At 37.9% G+C, this 19,247-nt stretch overlaps 1 protein-coding gene across 1 annotated transcript in view; it reads right to left on the bottom strand.

Moving 5' to 3' along the window:
• Window positions 1-280: 280 nt before the first annotated feature.
• Window positions 281-19,247, bottom strand: part of AACS (acetoacetyl-CoA synthetase) — a 44,020-nt gene continuing 25,053 nt past the window's right edge. Inside the window, exons 8-18 of the mRNA XM_074844328.1 lie at window positions 18,667-18,814; window positions 14,400-14,480; window positions 13,149-13,273; window positions 10,439-10,503; window positions 10,134-10,256; window positions 8,689-8,802; window positions 8,051-8,176; window positions 6,381-6,450; window positions 5,392-5,450; window positions 4,362-4,564; window positions 281-1,671 (exon numbers count right to left, since the gene is read on the bottom strand). Coding sequence (XP_074700429.1) covers window positions 1,534-1,671; window positions 4,362-4,564; window positions 5,392-5,450; window positions 6,381-6,450; window positions 8,051-8,176; window positions 8,689-8,802; window positions 10,134-10,256; window positions 10,439-10,503; window positions 13,149-13,273; window positions 14,400-14,480; window positions 18,667-18,814 — 1,252 coding nt within the window. The 3' untranslated portion in view covers window positions 281-1,533. The remainder of the gene's footprint in view (window positions 1,672-4,361; window positions 4,565-5,391; window positions 5,451-6,380; window positions 6,451-8,050; window positions 8,177-8,688; window positions 8,803-10,133; window positions 10,257-10,438; window positions 10,504-13,148; window positions 13,274-14,399; window positions 14,481-18,666; window positions 18,815-19,247) is intronic.

Raw genomic sequence — 19,247 nt, 5'->3', positions numbered from 1 at the left:
ACAGATTTATCCCTTTTAGCAACAGTAACATATCATAACTTACAACTTCTTACTGTACTGACACAAGGCACATTTTCAGCATACTTTCTTCCCTGCTGTTCACCTGTGACCTTCTCAATGAGCCAACCACGCATACGTAACTAGCAGCAATGTTTTACTTGTCCTGGGCTCTGCAGAAGAAAACAGGATAAAGCTTTCAGCACACAATTTCGTAGTGGGGTGGACTTGGATTAAAGCCAGTCACAAATTAAGCTAAAAATGATTTCACAACACCCAAAAGGAAAACAAAAATAAGATGGTAACTGAGTGAAAGTTGAAACAGATATAATATATAATATATATATAATCAGTTTCTTTTAATTTACTCTTTATCAATGTTGAATGCATTCAACACAATTCTAAGTACATCCATGATTTTAATGCATTAAATACTTAACCCACAAAATTCAAATAGTGCAGGAGATACTGAATGCCAGAGGTTCGGTACAATTACTGCAACAGTATTTTATGAAAAACAAAACAATGCTTTAGTGCTTCCATTTTACTGTTTTAGTATGCTCATTACAGTATTTTTCCCTTTATAAACTGGAAGGATACAGAGCTAGAAAACATTTTAGTCTTTCACTTTCAACATGACATTTAGTAAAAAAAGTTACAAAAACCATCAGCTTTTAATAAACGAACACACTGGAATTCTTCAGCTAACATAACAAGGGATTGTTGCCTTGTAGCCAATAAAGACCTTCAAAACAAGGAAGCAAGATGCTGTCTTCAACTGCAATAATGTTAATCCAGAGTACTGACAGTAAATTCCATGGAAATAACCTGGAGTTACACCAGGAATAAGGAGGAGGTGATTGCTCCCTCACCTTCTGAACCCCCAGAAGTCTATCAACTAAAAGCTTAAAACAATAGGAACATTACAATCACAAAATGAAGCAGCAATTACCTTCAAGGGTACCGTGAGATATTTCAGGACTGAAAATACTCTTGAGTCAAGTCAAATGGGTTTAGTGCATTATGATTTGGCTTTATAAAAACATTTAAATGCACACTACATATAGAACACTTTCATGTTTCGCCGTCAAGTAGTTAAAATCACTGTATTTTCTTTACAGGTGACTGAAATACATGGATTGAAAAAATGTTGCTAAAAAATCCAGTTTAAAAAAAAGAAAGAGAACATTTTATGAAAAAAATATTCTACTTGCAACTGTAACTTATGGTATGTGCTCCTGTTTGATGGGCTGCTGACGTAAATCTAACCAGAAAAGATGCACTCATCTATATAAAAATCAAAACAGGCAGGTTCCTCCTTCCAGGCTGGAAAAAACCCCAAGATATATGGCATATTTAACCAATAAAAGGGAGCTAAGCTTTACCCAAGCCTTTCACATAATGCACTTAATGAAATATTTTTTCTTTTAAAAGAACCACTGGTATTAAATAGAGCTTTTTCTTTACATACAGTATTGGTATATACAAAACAAACACAGAACAAAGACAGATGCAAAAAAATCCAAACAAGTGACTTCAGAAGTTCTGAAGCTCAGGAATATTTTGGTACAGGTCCAAAGTCTCTGGGTTTGAGAAAGCTCCCCGCTGCTCAACTTCTTTCCCTGCAATTATTTGCTTCACAGCTACTTCCACTTTTTTCCCATTTATTGTATACTGAAAAACAAAACCAGCAATGATAAAATTACACTTTTCGTGTAGTAGCTTTATGGAAATATTCATTAAACTCCCCACCGATCCCAGAAACTCAATCAAAATTTAGCAATGTCTTCTCTGTCACAATTGAGGCACCCGAATCTTTCTACTGAAAAATTACTTGAAGAGTAAGTGAAATTCAAAGAGTTTATATGTGATTTTAGTTTATTATTCCTATTTGGTAATACTCTGAGAACTGATCAAGCTCCAACTTACACCAGTGAAACCAGATCAGAATCATGGTATAAACACTAGAAATCTTTCATGTTCTATGTTCTGACACATCCAATTTTCAAATAAGTTTTAATTTTCTAAGGGTGGCCTCAAAAAACAAAGCTTAACTCCACTGGGCTTTGGGAGAAGAAAACCATGATTCATAATATCTTAAAAGGACAGTCTTTTTCTAATAGGGTAAAGCAAAACCCTGAGCTTAAATGGTCCTCTACATTTAAATGTTTCAAAACAAACCGTAACAGAGGCTTCACCTCCACTCATGAGTCACACAAATTCTATTACATTTTGTTACTGAAAGTAAGAACGTTGCAGGAGTAAAACCCTAATTCTTCTCTTCTTGGGATCAGACCGCTGTAATTTCTGACTAATAAAGTATGGTTAGGAAGAACTACTCCAACATTAAGAGGAACTGTCAAGGCCCGTTTTAGATGAGGATCCTTCCTTGGGCTGGTGCCACTGAGAAGTCTGAGGATGGCAACTTTGAAAAGCTGACCTCCAGATCTCTCCTTAGTCTTGTCTGTCTGCTCTGGGAACAGAAACTGCACTTGCTTTACTACTGAATCTGCTGATGGAGGAACCCAGGTTGTTCCTGGCCTCCAAAGCCACTGAAACTCCTGAACTCCAGGCACCACCATTTTTCAGAGATCTTTCAGAGCCAGGCTAAATAATCCTCAACTCAATACACTCTTGCAATATTGATTTTCATACTAAATCAAAGTTTTCCTTATTAAAATGACTGAAGTCACATGTCACCCTACTCTCCTGAACCGCCTTAATCAACCACTCTTCCTCCTCAACAATTAGCAACCTGATTTTCACAAGTGCTCAGAAGCCAGAACACCTCAGTGGCCTGCAAGGGAACTGCCCCCTGCAAAAAAGATCAGACTATTCTGCAAAGCAAATTTGTTTAATCAGTAAACATCTTGTGGATGATGACCAAAATGCTTATTTGGTCAGGACAGGACTAGAAAGATTTACACTAAAAGTCTGCAGTATGTTTTTTCAACACCTGGATATCTCATTAAAAAACAGTTTGTATTACTGAAGTCCTAATCACTTCAACATAGCTATACTATTTCTACCATCATAGCTTGTCAGTATGCAGTCAGGATTAGATTGTATTTTCAGATGAAGATTCAAATACATTTCTAAAAGTAGGGGAAAATAGAAAGCGGTTTCCCTTCCAAGGAAAAATTTCAAAGAAAGATGGGAGACAGCTTTGATCACTTTACTACTGGCATGTTTACCTGAAAAGTAATTAAAGTTCACTCAATTGTAAATTCAGTCAAAGTGTGAGCTAATTAATGATCTAAGCAGGCTTTCCTGAGGGGCAGCCCATCACAGACACCTCACTGCCATCAACTTCTTGCTGTACATTCAGGTGATTTACAGAGTTTACAAGTCTAACACTTCATGCAGAAGCTACGCTGCAGCCCAGAAAATCTAGACTTCACCATTTACCAGGTGCAGGGGATTTGACACTCATGCAAAGAAGACATTTTGAGCCAAGTGTTATTTGCCAACAGTGGTCTGAAACAGAAGTATCTCAACAGACCAGGACCAGATGGCTGTGTGCACTGTGGAGGCTGGTAGTCCTGAACCCCAGACCACTTTCACATAGAAATGCACGTCGGCAGTAAAAGGGTGTCAGAATATCAAACAACTGGTCTGAAGTCTCAAATCTTTTCTCTAGGTGCACTCAAGTCTATGTGCAAATGGACTTGAGAACTAGGCTCTGCACCCCTGTTCTGCTGCTCATAGAGCTGTTGAGGAGACTCCAGCATCAGAGAGGACTATTAAAAACAGGTATTCCAACTAAAGAGTTCCTACAGCGAGGAAGAGCACTGTAGAGTAATGCAGCTCCAGACTGAGCATGCAGAACCTTTAGCTATACAAATTTTTCTCCCCTCACCCAACATAAGCACAAGAATTTTAATTTAGTTACCGCTACAGTTAAGACAGAGATAGAGCTACATTTAAGTGGCTAAACAGATGTAAAAGTGGAAAGGGTATGAAATGATTTTATAAATTTGCTCAGTGCTCTCAGCTTTCATAACAATGTCACCTGAAAGAAAAACAAAACCAAAATAAGCTTATGGGCAGCCAGAAAAGCTAACTTACCTTTTTAATATTTTCCTTTAAAAGGCTTAAGTATATATTACTGAGAAAATGCAACACATTTATAAACTGAGAATGGGCATTTTTAGGTATTGTTAAAAAACAAAAACATGCTTAGCTGAAAAGGAGATGAAATGATGTTGCTAGGCAACATAGACAAACTATTTATAAAGCTCGAATACACTTTTGAGATGCTAAAATTTCCATGCATGTGGGTTTGAAGAGCAATGACAACTGCTCCTTAATTACTATTCAAGGTGACAAATCAAAAAAAGTAGGCAGCATTTTTCATGACATACCGGAATGCCTTTGGTTTCTAGAATGAGGCTTGGAACATGCCTGGCAGAAAGCGCTATACGTATTGCATCTCGAATTCTTTTCACCAGATCCTCGCTGAACACATGGTTTAATGCCATTTTCAGAAAGAGTATCACCCTCTCCTCCCCATCTTTGTTGTACTGAGGGACACAGAGGCTATCGGAAACCTCTTCAAAGGCTTCAACTGAAAATAAAGGAAGAGCACTTATTACTACTTGCATTTGTGTATTATTCTAGATGCACTTTTTTTGTGGCTGCACCAAAAGAACTATCACATCCCCTAGAGCTACAAAGGCAAAACAGACATCCTGGCTAGGTTATTCCACAACAAGCTTCCCCTCTGAAATTTTAAATCCTGCTCAGGTGAAAATCCAGGTTTAAGGATTGCATATATTTATGTCCAGGACAAAAAAATTTTGCTATAACTTTTCGGACAGATAACAAGCTTTTACACTAAGTCATTCCTCACAATCCCCATTGCAGCATAGGTAGAAAACTAACATGCCTGATCACACAAGAACAAGGAGAGGCAACAGGTCCTTAAATCTCAGATTAGCACGTCTGCAGGCACAGTTTCACCACCTTCCACAAGACAGACCTTCTTTGAAGCCTTTTCAAAGAACAAGTTTAAGAACTTCTAATTATTAGTAAAGATACAATAAAACCAGTGCCAAGAGCTTGTCTTGCAGGAAAAAAAAAGCCTCACAAGTTAAGTATTCTCTTATAAATCTGCATAATATAATTAGTCTGTAAGGCCTTATTATATGAAAGCAACATCTTATGGAGAACACAGCTCAACTAGTCATCTCCAGCCCTACAGATACTTCAGGAAAGCAACCAATTCCAAGTCTACAGAACTGAATTTTACTGCTAATGCTAATATGCTCTGTATTGTCTTTCATTTGAAAAATAGTGTCTTATTACTTAACCCTTCCAAACACCTGTATAATGCTTACATTTCAGATTTAAGGCAACAATGTCATAGCTGAAAGTGGAAAGTTAATTTCATACCTATGTTATAAATTTCAGAACTTCCAAATCTTACTCCATTTGGATTTAATGTGCCATCACTGAAAATCAGACAAAAAACCAAAGAAGCATTAAAATGTGATTAGAGTTTGATGAAAAGAGAAAAATTGATGCAATTAACCAAGTCTCTCTACATTTCATGCAGTGAATATGCAGTCACATTAGAAACAGAATTTTAGAAGAATTTGATTCAAAAAGGGATTTTGCTCATTAGAATGAAGTTGTACGGAGAACCTCAACATTATTCATTCACCTCTCCTAGTCCCTCCCCTTCCCAGTAGCCTACAAATACACACACACACCACTGATGACAAAACAGACCAAGAATCTTTGTAGTACTCCATCATATTGCAGTTGCATGTCATTACTTTCCAGTCTCTTATAGCTGGAACTTGTTTCATATATAGCAACCTCACACCGTATGTCTGTTGAGTAGGTCTGTTTGTGACAGTGCCAGACACAGCTTCAAGGCACTCACTCAACTTTGTTTCGAACAGCAACTTTTAAACACAAGCAGAAAATTTAGCCACAATGGTGATCTTGAATGTCTACAACTGCTAACACGAACACAACTTCACACCTGGCCTTCTTTAATTAAGTTCTGCTGTAAAGCAAGTCAATGGCAAAGCCAAGACCAGAAGACAAGTTTCCTGATTCACCACCTTGAATGTGCTGCACCCTCAATTCAAACGCTCTTATAGATGATCATTATAAACCACAGAACGCAAAAACAAGTCCAATACTGTCCTGTGTTCACATATACAAAAGTGGAGTAGAACTCTGAAATGGGCTCTTTCCCTCTAATCCCGCTGCTCTGATTCATTTAAGGGTTGAAATCCACAATACTGGATTTAACAAAAGGAATATAAAGCTAACAGGCATGACAAAGAATCACATACATTATGCTCTAAGGGAAAGTTTGCGAATTTTAACACTTGTTTACTCAGAACACTTTCACCAAAATACTATACCTGCGACCCAACATGACAATTCCTCCTGTCTTGGGATTAATTTTGCAGTAATCACCATGCGCCCAAACACCTGTTAGAGAATGACAGCAGTTAAGCAGCTGATTTTCTTATTCATCCAGTCATGGCAGACATTTGTGTAACTCAATTCACATTAACTTCATATAACACATACAAAAATATAACATATGAGATATACTTTAAGAACTACCCCCAGCAAATGTGGCAATACTTAACTACACAATCCACATCCCATTTACTACAAAGAGCTAGCACACAAGACTAGCTCACATATTAGGATCAAACCCTAGGTTATCTTCTGATTCCTTGTTTGCATGACTATAAAGCATCCTTTAGAAAACAGATGAATCGTTGCTCTGAACATCACATTTTGAGGAAACTGGAAGAATCTTCCACAAAGGTAACAATATTTCCACCAGTCCTCCTTGATCCACTTCTTTTATGATGTACAATTCTGTGCAAGAAGCTTTCAAGGCTTGCACAGTCGGTCTCAACAATTCCCTAGGGAGCTTATGTGCTTAATGTTCTTGATTTGTGTTAATGTAAAATCAGATTTGAGTTTTCAGAGCTGGACTAAGTTTTGTATTATTTTTAAGATTGATACCACTACAGCAGTCTGCCACAAATACAAGCCAATTCCACTCAGTTTTCTAAAGGAAAAAACAAACTTCCATTATTTGCCCATGCATGTGCACATAAGATCATTTTCTAACTTAATTGTTATAACCTTAAGCTCATTTACAAGGAAATACAGAGAAGGGGTTTCAGACAATCTAGTGACCACAGTGATTTCAGTCTAACAATTGTCTCAGATTTTTTTTCCATTTATTGTTGTCAGGGTTACATGCAGACTGCAACTTCCACATTCCCTCCATTTTCCTATATGATTATCTTCTGCTGCACATTGACTCCTCGTTGAATCCTCTCTGTATTGCTGCTATTTATAAAAAAAGCATCCATCTCCAAAAAGAAGCAGCTTGAGGTCCTGCTCCTACAAAAGCCCCTGCCCAGTAAGCAGCAGGGAGTTCAGCATCACTGTGCCACACAAGCAAAAGCTCTGGATGAGCAGAGTCTTCCACAATTATTAGGAAGAAAGCCTCTGGCCCACCGTACCTGTTCCTTTACTCTTACCACCACTGGAAGACTGTATGAGTGCAGAATATGCATGTCTGAGGCAGCACATACTTAAACCTCATGCTAATGAGGTAGCAGGTCAGCACCTACCCCTTAGGATTCACTCCTCCAGCTAGGTAGGAGCCGTATGGCAGAGGCGCAGTAGCACTCGTTAATGGAGGATTGCTCCCTGACCTGATCAGCACTTCCATTTCACACTCTTGCCAAGCCGTCTATGTCTGCACTACAGATTATCAGGCTGTTACAGTCATATCTGCCTAATGAGAGCAGGAGCAAAATGGGATTGGAGCTTTCCAGAGGTTCTTAAAGTGATTTGGATCCATATTCAAAACAAAGCACTAGAAAACAGAGAGTGGGATATTACGAAACATGCTGTGGAGTTCTCATCCTGAAAATCTGGACCCAAAACTACATGTGCCTATCACTGGGCAAAAACACACCTGTACCATCCTACAAGCAGCAATACAATCTATATCCTTGGTCAGTTAGAGCAGTATCCAACGCCCTGCATCACATACCTGGGAATTTTGAAAAATAAGCTTTCCTGTACTTGCTTCCATTCTCATCATTCCAGAAGTGTGTAGGCTGGCAGGGAATAGGCTTGGTACAAACCAGCTCTCCACTCTCACCCCAAACTGGTTTTCCTGTTTACAAAGAAAGAGGTATTTTCTGCATTTCCCTTCTGTAAACAATAGAGTACCAAAGCAAAGAGCATCTACAGTTATTACTTACATGCCAGCTACTGATGTAGATATGAGATGAGCTGTGAGTGGTGGTATTAACAGCTTGTGTTCAATTCCTAAACTCATCCCTATCTTAACCTCAGGAACTTCAGGAGAGTTACACCAGAGGGTGGAAGCCAGCCTGGCATCCATAGCAACACAGCTAATTAGCACACACACTGGAAGCCAGAATTTGGCCTCGACGTGCTTTAGCAGAATAATGGAAAAACAGGGCGTTTTTACACATCAATTATCTTCACTAGAGTCCTGTAGGATCCAGATCAGATGGATCCAGATGCAGGTTTTGTGGAACATGTTTCCAAAGTGAAATCTCCCATTTAACAGCTGACTGTTCACCCATCTGATGAATGAAACTTAAGGTCGTATAACTACTGTATTTCATAAGTGTGCCTAATATTTTGGATAATAGTTACCTTCATCATTCCATGCTTCTACAGCCATTCCAAGATTTCTGGCCTGAATTTCTCCTTTGTAAACTGGAATTGTAACATTCTGACCCATGAAACACGAAATGATATCTGTCCCACCTACAATAAGAGAAGTCCATTTAGAATATGCTACATTTTTGAAAAAGCAAAACTGAAAGCTACATAAGAACTCTAGAACTGCAAACTGCCACCTTTGCCAAATGCTTCTGATCCACATCAAGAAGCCTAGAATAGACAGTACTACCTAGGATGTTATGACTTTTATTAAAAGAAGGTTTCTTTCTTTACTTCATATGTCTTTTTATAGGTGTATGCCCTTCATGCAGAAACACTCCTTAAGGCATCACTTCCAACAGTTTCTTTAATCTCATTTAAGGAAATTTCCATTTATATGAGAGTGAGAAAATAAACAGGCCCTAGCTTACAGACTTAGATATTTAAGATCACTTAGGAATGTCTTCTTGTTTGTTTTCAGCGTAAAGCAACCAGTCAAGCTATTCCACTCAATATTTACTTAGCTTTTATATCTTGTTCTCATTAACATGGAGGGGGCAGGGGTGAAAGGGAGCCATGCCCATAGGATGAACAGTTATCTTAAAAATAGATACTGTCAAAGTGCTTACTTAACTGGAATACTTCTAGTCTTTCTAGGACTTCAAGGAAGTAGAATTAAGACACAAATAAATCATGATAGCTTTACTCAAAAGTAGTCTTCTGCATTTGAGACTACTAATGTCTCTAGTAGCAAGTTCACGATTCAGCACTACTCTAAGACCAGTAGCAGAATAGTCAGACTTTAAAAATCAAACTAAACTGAGTTAAAAAGCCCTTTGAAAAAGTCAGTCCTCATTACAAAGCAGAATGAGGAGTTGTGGTGGACCTTATGTGAATAGAAGTTGCCTCAGCTGGCAGTCCTCACAACAAACTGCACAGTATGTGGGCTTGATATTTCTCTAATTATATAATTTAGAAAAAAAAAATCTGTCTGCAGTGCCAATTACTTGGCACAAAAGAATTGAAATGGGAACATGGAACAACCTCTCCAAGAGGTATTTTCTGCTAAAGTCAGCTATTTGCAGAACAGTATGTTCTGTAGGTTAATAGACTCTTTTCTTGATCTCACCCTGCTACTCCTAAGGACAGCCAGTCAAAATAAATGATCCTGCTTAAAAAAAAGCTAAAAACCAAAACATCCACCATGTCAGAAACATTCCACCTAAAAGCCTTTGAGTGTACAAGCTTCGTTATGGGACTGCATTATGAATTATGCAGAAAATCTCTCCACTAAAGAGACAATTAATTCCAGTTTAACTATAACCAAGCCCAAATGATCCCAGGCTTAAGCTTCCCAAATATACAGCAGCAAACAAGCAAGAAATGCGCATGCAATGAACAGAATTAGTAAGATGCCTGCAGCATAAAAACATCACCTGAAATGGATCCCAGGAGAACACTGCTTTTTATGTGTTTGTAGACATACTCATAGCTTTGAGATTTGAGCGGTGATCCTGTAGACAGTATAGTGTGGAGCGTTTGCAGATTGTGTGTTTCACCTTTAAAAGGAGGAAATCAACAAAATAGGTTAAAGTAGAATTTTTACATGAACTTCTAACTATTTGTCACTACAATCCAGAATAGTTACATAAGGGACTTTTTGACAAAATACGGGGCCAGAACCTGGAAAGGAAAGGTAGGAGAGAGGATAGAAGGGATTGGATAGCTTTTTGAAGCTTACATGGTTTTAAATTTTTCTCTTCTAGCACAGCCAGCCACTTTGCACCCGTTCCGAGGATGGTGATCCTAGAGGGAAAAAAGTTTAAATGTTTTGCATATTTAAATATGCTAAGATTCTAACGACCTGCAATTCCCACTGCAGTAAGCAGAGGCTGTTAGGCACTCTGTACACTGATTAGTCAAGCAATGCACTCTCAGAGCTTTCTAAGTGCAAGGCACATCCTTTTGAGCAATCAAAATTAGTCAGATCACATGTCATTTCTGCAGCTTTGAAACTTTTAATTCTATCCTTAAGTATTAAGCAAAGCTTTCCCACCTCATGGAAAACATTCACTTTCATTTACAGGAATTCATAACTGCAGAACACTCCAAAGACATCACAAAACGTTACAACATTTACTTCATTAATGGGCTATAATTGCCACTAAGCTGTTTAACACAAAACTGCTGCCTTCTAACACTCTTACACATAAAAATTTTGCCATTTCAGGGCACAGTTTTACAAGGAATACTTCACTCCGAAGACAGCAGTCAGTGATTTTCTCTTAGGTATCTGTTCAGTTTCCACTGATGAAAGTCTGAGTTGCAGGTACCTAACTGAACATGAAATTTGGCCTAGTTAACTGAACAATTGAATTCCGCCCTTGCAAAAAGTGTATTTAGAGCTCTCCAATACAACATAATCAAAACATGAACTGAAGGCTGTACCCCTTCCCTACGCTACCAATGGAAGTGCTAGTTTAATGTTTCTACTGACTTTCAGGAAGCCCTCTTCCCTGCCTTCTACTATTTTCTATTACAACAATAAACTCACTCAAGAAAACACGTGACAACAGATAAGGGATGTGGTCTAAGTGCACAGAATATGGGCAATACGTACATCAGCAGAACTTAAAAATAAGATCCTGCTACCTTTGCTTTCACTCCAAAGGCAAGATGGAAGGTGGAGCAGCTCTTGAGATAATACAGTTTGACACAGAGCGAGGGCTATTTCAACACTATCAAAAGGGGATGTCTTCCTTTGCCATTTAGGTGGGTGACAGTTACTGAGGGGCTGCCACCTCTTGGGTAGGGACAGGCTATTTGCACCAACACATTGGTGCATAGAGCAATCTACTAGGATCTACATGGGAACAGCACCACGAGAGCCCACAGAAGTATACTGCTCCTCCGGTTATGTACCACGATCATGTGAACTATTTTGACTCTTGTGTAAGATCTTACTTTTCTTCCGTGCTTCAAATTATTGCTTATTTTACAGTTAGAATACGTAATGCTTCTCTGTTTATTTTTAAGCTCTTTGACACTTCCTCTACAGCACATGTAGAGCCTAGTCTCCTATTATTTCCTTCCAAATGCTATGTAATTGGTGGATGGTGACTAAATACAGCTCACCTGAACACAGCTTTAATTGATGTCCACTTAAATAATTCCTCTCATGCAGTATGAGATCTTGATGATACTATAAGAATATGCTATCTGAAGGAAAGTATGTTACATCTTCAGAGAAGTAAGGTAGTCTTAACATGTTGAAGCCTTTTTTTTAAATATGTAACATATGATTGAGTTGGGAACAGACTGCATTATGAACTACCACACAGATGGCCACCGCTTTTAGCACCAGATTACAAAAGTGAGACATGCAGACACATTTCAGTTATCTTCACTTACTTTTGGCATGTAGAAACAATGCTTAAAAATAAGCTGTGTTATTTCTCGATTCTAAATTTTTGCCTGTTGTTCTACTGGAGGGTGTCTTAAGTTTGTGGGTTTGTTTTGTGTTGGGTTTTCTTACTGGAAGCATTCTGACTAGGCATTAACCTTCAATTACAATAGCCAGAGGCAAAATGTCAGTCTTTAAATATTACATGTCACAAAAGACAGAGTGAAGTTTAAATTATTAATTATCAAGAGTCAGAAAGTTAATCTTTTGGCATCTACTTTCTACCAAATGAATTAATTTTAATTATCAATTAAAAATGACAATCATTATTTTAACAGCAATAACATTCATATCTACTCCTTACATCCAGCTGGCAAAATCCAAAAGTTACCAAAAAAAAGTTTAACCAGTGTACAAAGCTAAACACCACCACAGGATTTTACAGCTGCTTATCTGATAACTGCCATTTCTCTAGGCTTCGAGAGGGGGCACTGTGAGCATTTTGAGGCACAAAGAACTGTGTAAAACAATTAACGAAGATCTTGACAGGGAGAATTAGGCATTATGGATTAAAAAGCAAAATATGAAAATATAAGCAACCCTGCTGAGCCTTTCCAGTCAATTTATGTCTTTAAGTCAAAGTGCTATATTGAATCTTATGTTGAGCTACTTGAAATAAAGGATTCTTATTTTCTAAGTTCTGAATGTGCTGAGAAATTACTCCTCAGATTGCTCCCAATTACTGCCTTTTGAAAAGGCTGCTCTTGAACACTGACTATTGAACCAAAATTCTTTGTTTGTCTGGAATCCAAACACTTGACTCAAATTTGAAACAATCAGCTCTGTCTCTTCTGCTCGTTCTCAAAGATTGTTTTAGTACAAAATTTTTAAAAGTAGTTCCACTCAAGGCTAAGCCAAAAGATAAACTATGTCGCACTACAGAATAGTTCCAGACCAAGGGAATGACACCTTTAATGAGGTTGCTTGTATGCGGTCATCATAACAGCAGTAAAGACCATTATCCTTCCATTTAATCTCGTTTACATACCCTAGTCTGTCAGTCAAGTCCCAGAGCACATTTGGTGATGGAATTAGAGGAGATCCATCATACAGGACCACTGAAGCTCCTGTAGCAAGTGCAGTCACTAGCCAATTCCACATCATCCAGCCAGTCTGGAAAAAAGGGAATACCTATATTAGTTTTACCTTTGCCAGCTAGCTGTCTGTTTTTCTGGCAGCTCTATCACAGGATCAGGAGTGTTGCTTGCTGTCATACACTGGTAGAGGAACTACAGGCAACTAGGAAGTGATGGACAGGTGTAGCTCTTGACAGAATCATCTGGACCAAAGCATGCTGCCTGCCCTTAGGCAAGAGGTGCCATGTTCTCCTCCACCTTCCTTGCCCAAAGTTTTCCTTTTTTAAAAAACTGTTAAGCACCTGAGTTTATACCCATCTCTGCTGATTACATCTAATTGTATTATTTAGGAATCAGAAAATAAGGCTGGAGCATTGTTTATCCTCTCACCTGTCCCAAGACTGGATCATCTACATGTTCCTGATGGATGTTGATCTAACTTATCCTTACAACTACCTAATGAGATGGGGATTCCATACCTCCCTATACACATACCTCTAAAGCATGAGTAAGAGACAGGACAACTTTGGGACAAGGTAATTATAATGATTCCTCCACGGAGATATTGCAAACTGACTAGTGGTGTTAAAGTTCAGAAAGAAACTCATGAGGAAAGACATCAGCCTTCTCAAACCGTTAGAGTAATAGAAGACTTGGGAATAATTTTCTTTACCACAACATTAGAAAAAGAAAACACCACATAACTGAACTCCTACGTATATCAGTTTTATTCCCTTTCCTTTACTAAACTTAGAGTTGTGCAGCTTCTTGCCTCTCCACTAAAACAGAAAGACATAACAGAAATTCTCATCTTCAGTATGGTCTAGCCTTGCATGATGCAGGAAGGTGGAGCCCGTTTTACAGGTGATATTGATGAGGCAGTTAGATCAATAAACCTAAGAGACTGTAAAAATCAATCCATTTTCCTCACTAATTGGATCAGAAACATTTAACATGGGTTTGACCTTTCATCAGAAAGGTCCCTGTTGCATTTTATTATTCCACCTAATTTTTTTTAAACTGTTAAGTAGAACAATCCCTTGCAGAACAAGAATTAAAAATACATTAAAATGTCCTTGTAGATTTGTATGAAAAGCTCCCCCATATTTGTAAGAAAAATATATTAAAGTGTTTTTAAAAATGCCTTAATAAGCCACACTTGCCGTTGTATAGTACATAATAATGTCATTGCTGGTCATGTTGCCATGAAGAATGTGTTCCTTCAGATGCTGTATTAGCGTACCCTGGAAAAAAACATAGTGAAAGAAAAATCTAAGTGCACATAAATGAAAAGCAAAACTCTGACAGCACATTAAGACTTCAGAAAAAACTAATGTTGTCAATACTTTGCAGGATGTACTCCAGGATTAAAGGCAAGTATTGCCTTTAACTACAACTGAAGTAAATCCCAGGGCCTATCTACAGCAGCAATTGCATTCTCCATTTTCTCACATAACTTTTCAGCCTCTCTCATTAGACCTCAGCAATTCCCACTACACATCACTTTTAATCCATGGAATAAATAACTTGCTTCACTTCCGACTCTACTCAGCTATCAGAGTTGCAGAGTACCCCATGCAGGCTATAATTTTAACAGCATGCTTTTACCAGTCAGATTTTCCAAGATAAGCCCTTTGACAGAGTTTCATTTTCAGTATATCTAGGCAACTGGGAGGAATGAAGGACCTAGAGCTGCTATAAACTACAGCAGCTGCTACACATTAATGCTATTTATCCAAACTATCTTATCTATTAACATCTAGAAAACAAAAGACCTAACCATACACACCTCTTGTAAACATTGAAGTGACTAGCAATGTGAAAAATCCCACTGGTCAAAGTATCAGTATTAATAATATAGTTAAATATATTACTTCCTTTTGTTGGAAATGCTGCTAAAGTACCTTTCTGATCATCATTAAAACATAACTTGTTAGGATAAATAAATTTACAAACTACTTCATTAAGTCACTTAACTGCAGTGACAAATTAATGTGGTTGATTTTACAGTAAAGATGGTTTTTGCATTTATGCAAGGAGTTATAGTGGAACTATTAAGAGCTTCATAAGCATGAAACAAGATTTATGCTGAAAGAAAATAGATTACAGATAAACATTTGATATGAAAAAGGAGAGTCATAAAACTGGCACACACTTCGGGACAAAAGGCAGAAAACATTAAATAAAAATAAAGGAAATAATGTTATTTTCTCTTTGCAGCTCAAAGGAACCAGGTCTGAATTCACCTGCTACTGTTTGAATACACTAAGCTGTCACAATGCTGCCACCTAGCTATAGCTACCATTATCTACATTTAAATTTTTTTTTAAAAAATTCAGGATTTAGAAACTCTGTGTCTAACTTAATTGTTAAGGTTACAAAAAGAATTGCAGGTGTTAACATAATTATCCCATTTATAAAAGCAAGCCTATTGCTCCTGCAAGAGAATCTGAAAGAGCCACACAAAATAGTGAAAAGTCAAATTCAATTAAAATAAATATTGGCTTTCTTCTTCCTTCATTTAATTGTTGCTATTTCACAGCTTTGGAACCAAAGCGAAATTTAACAATGACTTTAGGTAGAGGTTATGAACTATTCCCCTGCAAAGTACGGGAAGTCTCAGTCCAGAAACAAAGGTATTGTGGTAGAAGGCACAGCTGTTCTAAAGAGCTTACGGCCCAAGATGCTCTCTCAAGTTTATTTATAGGACTTCTTTATTTATAGTACTTGTATGACCCTCAAAATAAATCCTAAGCATTTAGCATTTCATGACACAGATCTGGCAGCTGATAAAGACTTAGTGGTCTGTTTGTCTTCATTGGGTTTAACATACAGCTGATAAAGTGCTGAGCATCTGGAGTGTCAAAAAATCAGTAGGCACGGCTGCTCCTGAGCCACACTATCAGCACATAAGGGACCAGTACTAAGTGATTATGTAGCTGAGAGAGCAGCTACTCATGGCTGCTGGTCCTGGTCTCAAACCAGCAGTGTTCTCTGTACAGCGTTCAGAAAGAGTCCGAGCATGAAAAATCCCCAGAGTGATTTGCCTACAGTTACACAAGAAGTCTGTAGCACCACAGCTACTTAAGCCCAGGTCTTGTGAGTCCTTAAGATGCATAGAAATGAACTGATTAGAATTTTATAAAGAAATTCTCTCCTTAGATAGTTGGGAATATGGAATAACTGAAAAGGGGCCTGTATGAATAAGGTAAGAAGCAGAACCAATGTTTTTAGGACTCAAGAATAACAATTACTCACTAACGTTTTTCAAGTATTAGAAAGAACCCTCCAAATGTCCTTCTGCAGCACACCCAATTGTTCAGCTTTCCTTCCAAGACCAGAAAAATCTTACTCTAAGGCACTACTTTTTAAATAATTTCCCATGACCTGGCTTCATTGTCATTATTTACATATGTTATTTCACTGTGTGTCAAGAAAACAGTATGTGCAGAAAAAACACACCAGAAACTTACCAGAGAATTAGAGAAACTGAGCTGTGAATTTAAAGCAAGCTGTCTATTAGCATCTATAAGACCAGTACAGTAACAGAACAGCATTGAAGCGCACTGCAAATAAGCAGTAATTGAAATGTCTTTATTGAAATGTCATCTCTTCTTGCATTTTTAACTATGAAAACCAAACTTTGGTTAATCTGAGGCTGGAAAAATGAGACAAACACCGTGGGTTAATTCTGGTTTTGTTGAAATCAATTAGAATCATCCTATTAATTACAGTGGAAACAAGATTAAGCCAAGAACAAACAGAGGAACCCAATTAAGTGTGCAGAAGACATCTAAGAATTTCTTTGCATTGATTTTATTTATAGGCCCTATTCAAACTGACACATACAAAGCATACAAACCAAGGAAGCCTCTGATGCAACAATTTGGTTTTAGACCAATCAACAGAAGTGTTAGCACTAGAACTGAAGGAAAAAAGTCACCCTGCAATACAGGAACTACAGAGCTGCTCAGTAGGAACACAGGATCCTTGTAAGTAACATATCCTATTCAACAAACCATCACATTCTCTCCTCTCCAGCAAGGATTAGTACCTAAACCCTCAGGTAGCTCTGTATGAACTGAAAAGATGAATCAGGTGGAGAGCAAAGGCATGATTAAGGGCAAGCTAAGCAGCCATACAGATAACATGGGAAGAGAAAGAACTTTGCAACAGAGAAAAGTCCTGTTGTCTGATCTACATCTGTGTTTTTCATCTCCCTACTGTTTATCACACATCACTGAACAAAACACCTGTCCTGTTTTTACTAATCCATTTCTGCAAGTACTTAACCAGTCTAAAGCCAGTACAGCTTCAAAACAGCTGTCAAACTTCAAAATATACCATCTTCACATAGGATTTGTGTTCCAAAGGGACCATTTTATATGTCACATGCTGCCTGGTATGATCTCCTATTGATAACATGTAAAGCAGAGCATTTACAGGCAGCATGGGATTTATCTGTGGGCAAATCCTCCAGTCCTTGCCATCAAAGAGAGGCAAGAACTACACACTATGGGCATAACATCAAAGGGAACCTGCCCTCAGGCAACCTAGACAACAGCCAGTCTCCCAAGAAGCTCATCCTGACTTTCAGAGCAAACAGCAGAAACAATGGACACTGGATAATAGTTGTGCAGTTTAATTTATGAAGTTGGTACAAATGTGCTAGACAACACATTCTGTCTGCCTTAAGGGGAAAAAGCCCTGCCTTTTATTAAGGACTATGGCAGAGTTAAAGTTTCAACACTATGCCTGACTTCTGGAGACACTTGCTGAACTTTAATATGTTGCCTGGAACAACTTTTAGAAGCTGAATAGTAAATAGAAAGCATGTGAGCATGGGTGATTTTGGCACTAACATCCTATATGCCTCTAGTCACAACAAGACACTGCCTAAAGCAAAGCTTCCATACAAAGCAAGACCTACACCCAAAGAGATAGCTAACCTTCTGGCTTCCTTCCTTAAGAAAAGATTGATGAGAATGACATGCTCTCAACTGATAAATGTAGGGAGTGAGTTTAAGGTCAAAAAAATTCTAGATAATAAAAACTGCAAGCTCCCTACAGGCCTTGATTTGTCAGTGTCCAAAAATCAGTTCCAAGCACACAATTCAAGTTCTTTGGCATTTCTTCTACAAGTATCAGTCAGGCCAGTTCCACTAGTGCTTTTGTGACTGACATTTGCTCCGAAGAAATAGCTGAAATCTGAAAGGTCTCCACACCAATCTCTAAATTATTTTATATCCTTATTAATCCATATTTGCTTTCAAACAGTCACTTTCAAAGAGAAAGTTTCATTGCAAGTTACTAAAAAACTGCCAGCAACCAATTCTTCCTTGAAGTACATTATGGTATGATACTGTTAAAGGAAAAATATAACCCAGGTAGTTAAATATAGATAGTGCACCTCCAGGAGGGAAGACATACCCCTGCTGAATGAACCATGCATTTTGGTGCCCCTGTTGTGCCTGATGAATACATGATAAAGAGAGGATGACTGAAAGGCAGCTGTTCAAACTCCAGTTGGGGGGCCTGGTCTCCTTTCCCAGTAGCAAGGAAGTCTTCTAAAAAGACACTGCATAAGAAGAGAAAAAAGAAACAGTTCAAAAAATTTTTGAAAGCATCACCCCAGCCCATATATATGATTACCTCTGTATCTAATAGCTCTTTTACAATAAACTATATATTCAAACTATGTTTATTATTTTTACTCCTAGTATTTCTACTCTTTGAATTGCTAATTATTTTGTTTTCTTTTTTGGTTTTAAAATAAAATATTAGTATAATATTAAGATGCAACACAAAAATCAAGCCTATAAATCTGCACCTACAACCAGCTGCCAGTCTTAACAGCTCAATGCAGACTGGAACAATCTGACCCTCAACAGAAAGTCTGGAACTCAACCATTTCCAAAAGGTATCTAACATACATAATCCAGACCAGTAAATAAGCAAAGCAAATTACCTCTGAAAATGTCAATTAAAAGTTATTAAGTATTCATTTCTGA

The sequence above is a fragment of the Strix aluco genome, chromosome 18 (genome assembly GCF_031877795.1).
Source record: "Strix aluco isolate bStrAlu1 chromosome 18, bStrAlu1.hap1, whole genome shotgun sequence".
In the NCBI taxonomy this organism is placed as follows: domain Eukaryota; kingdom Metazoa; phylum Chordata; class Aves; order Strigiformes; family Strigidae; genus Strix; species Strix aluco.
This window is presented reverse-complemented; position numbering and strand designations above follow the sequence as displayed.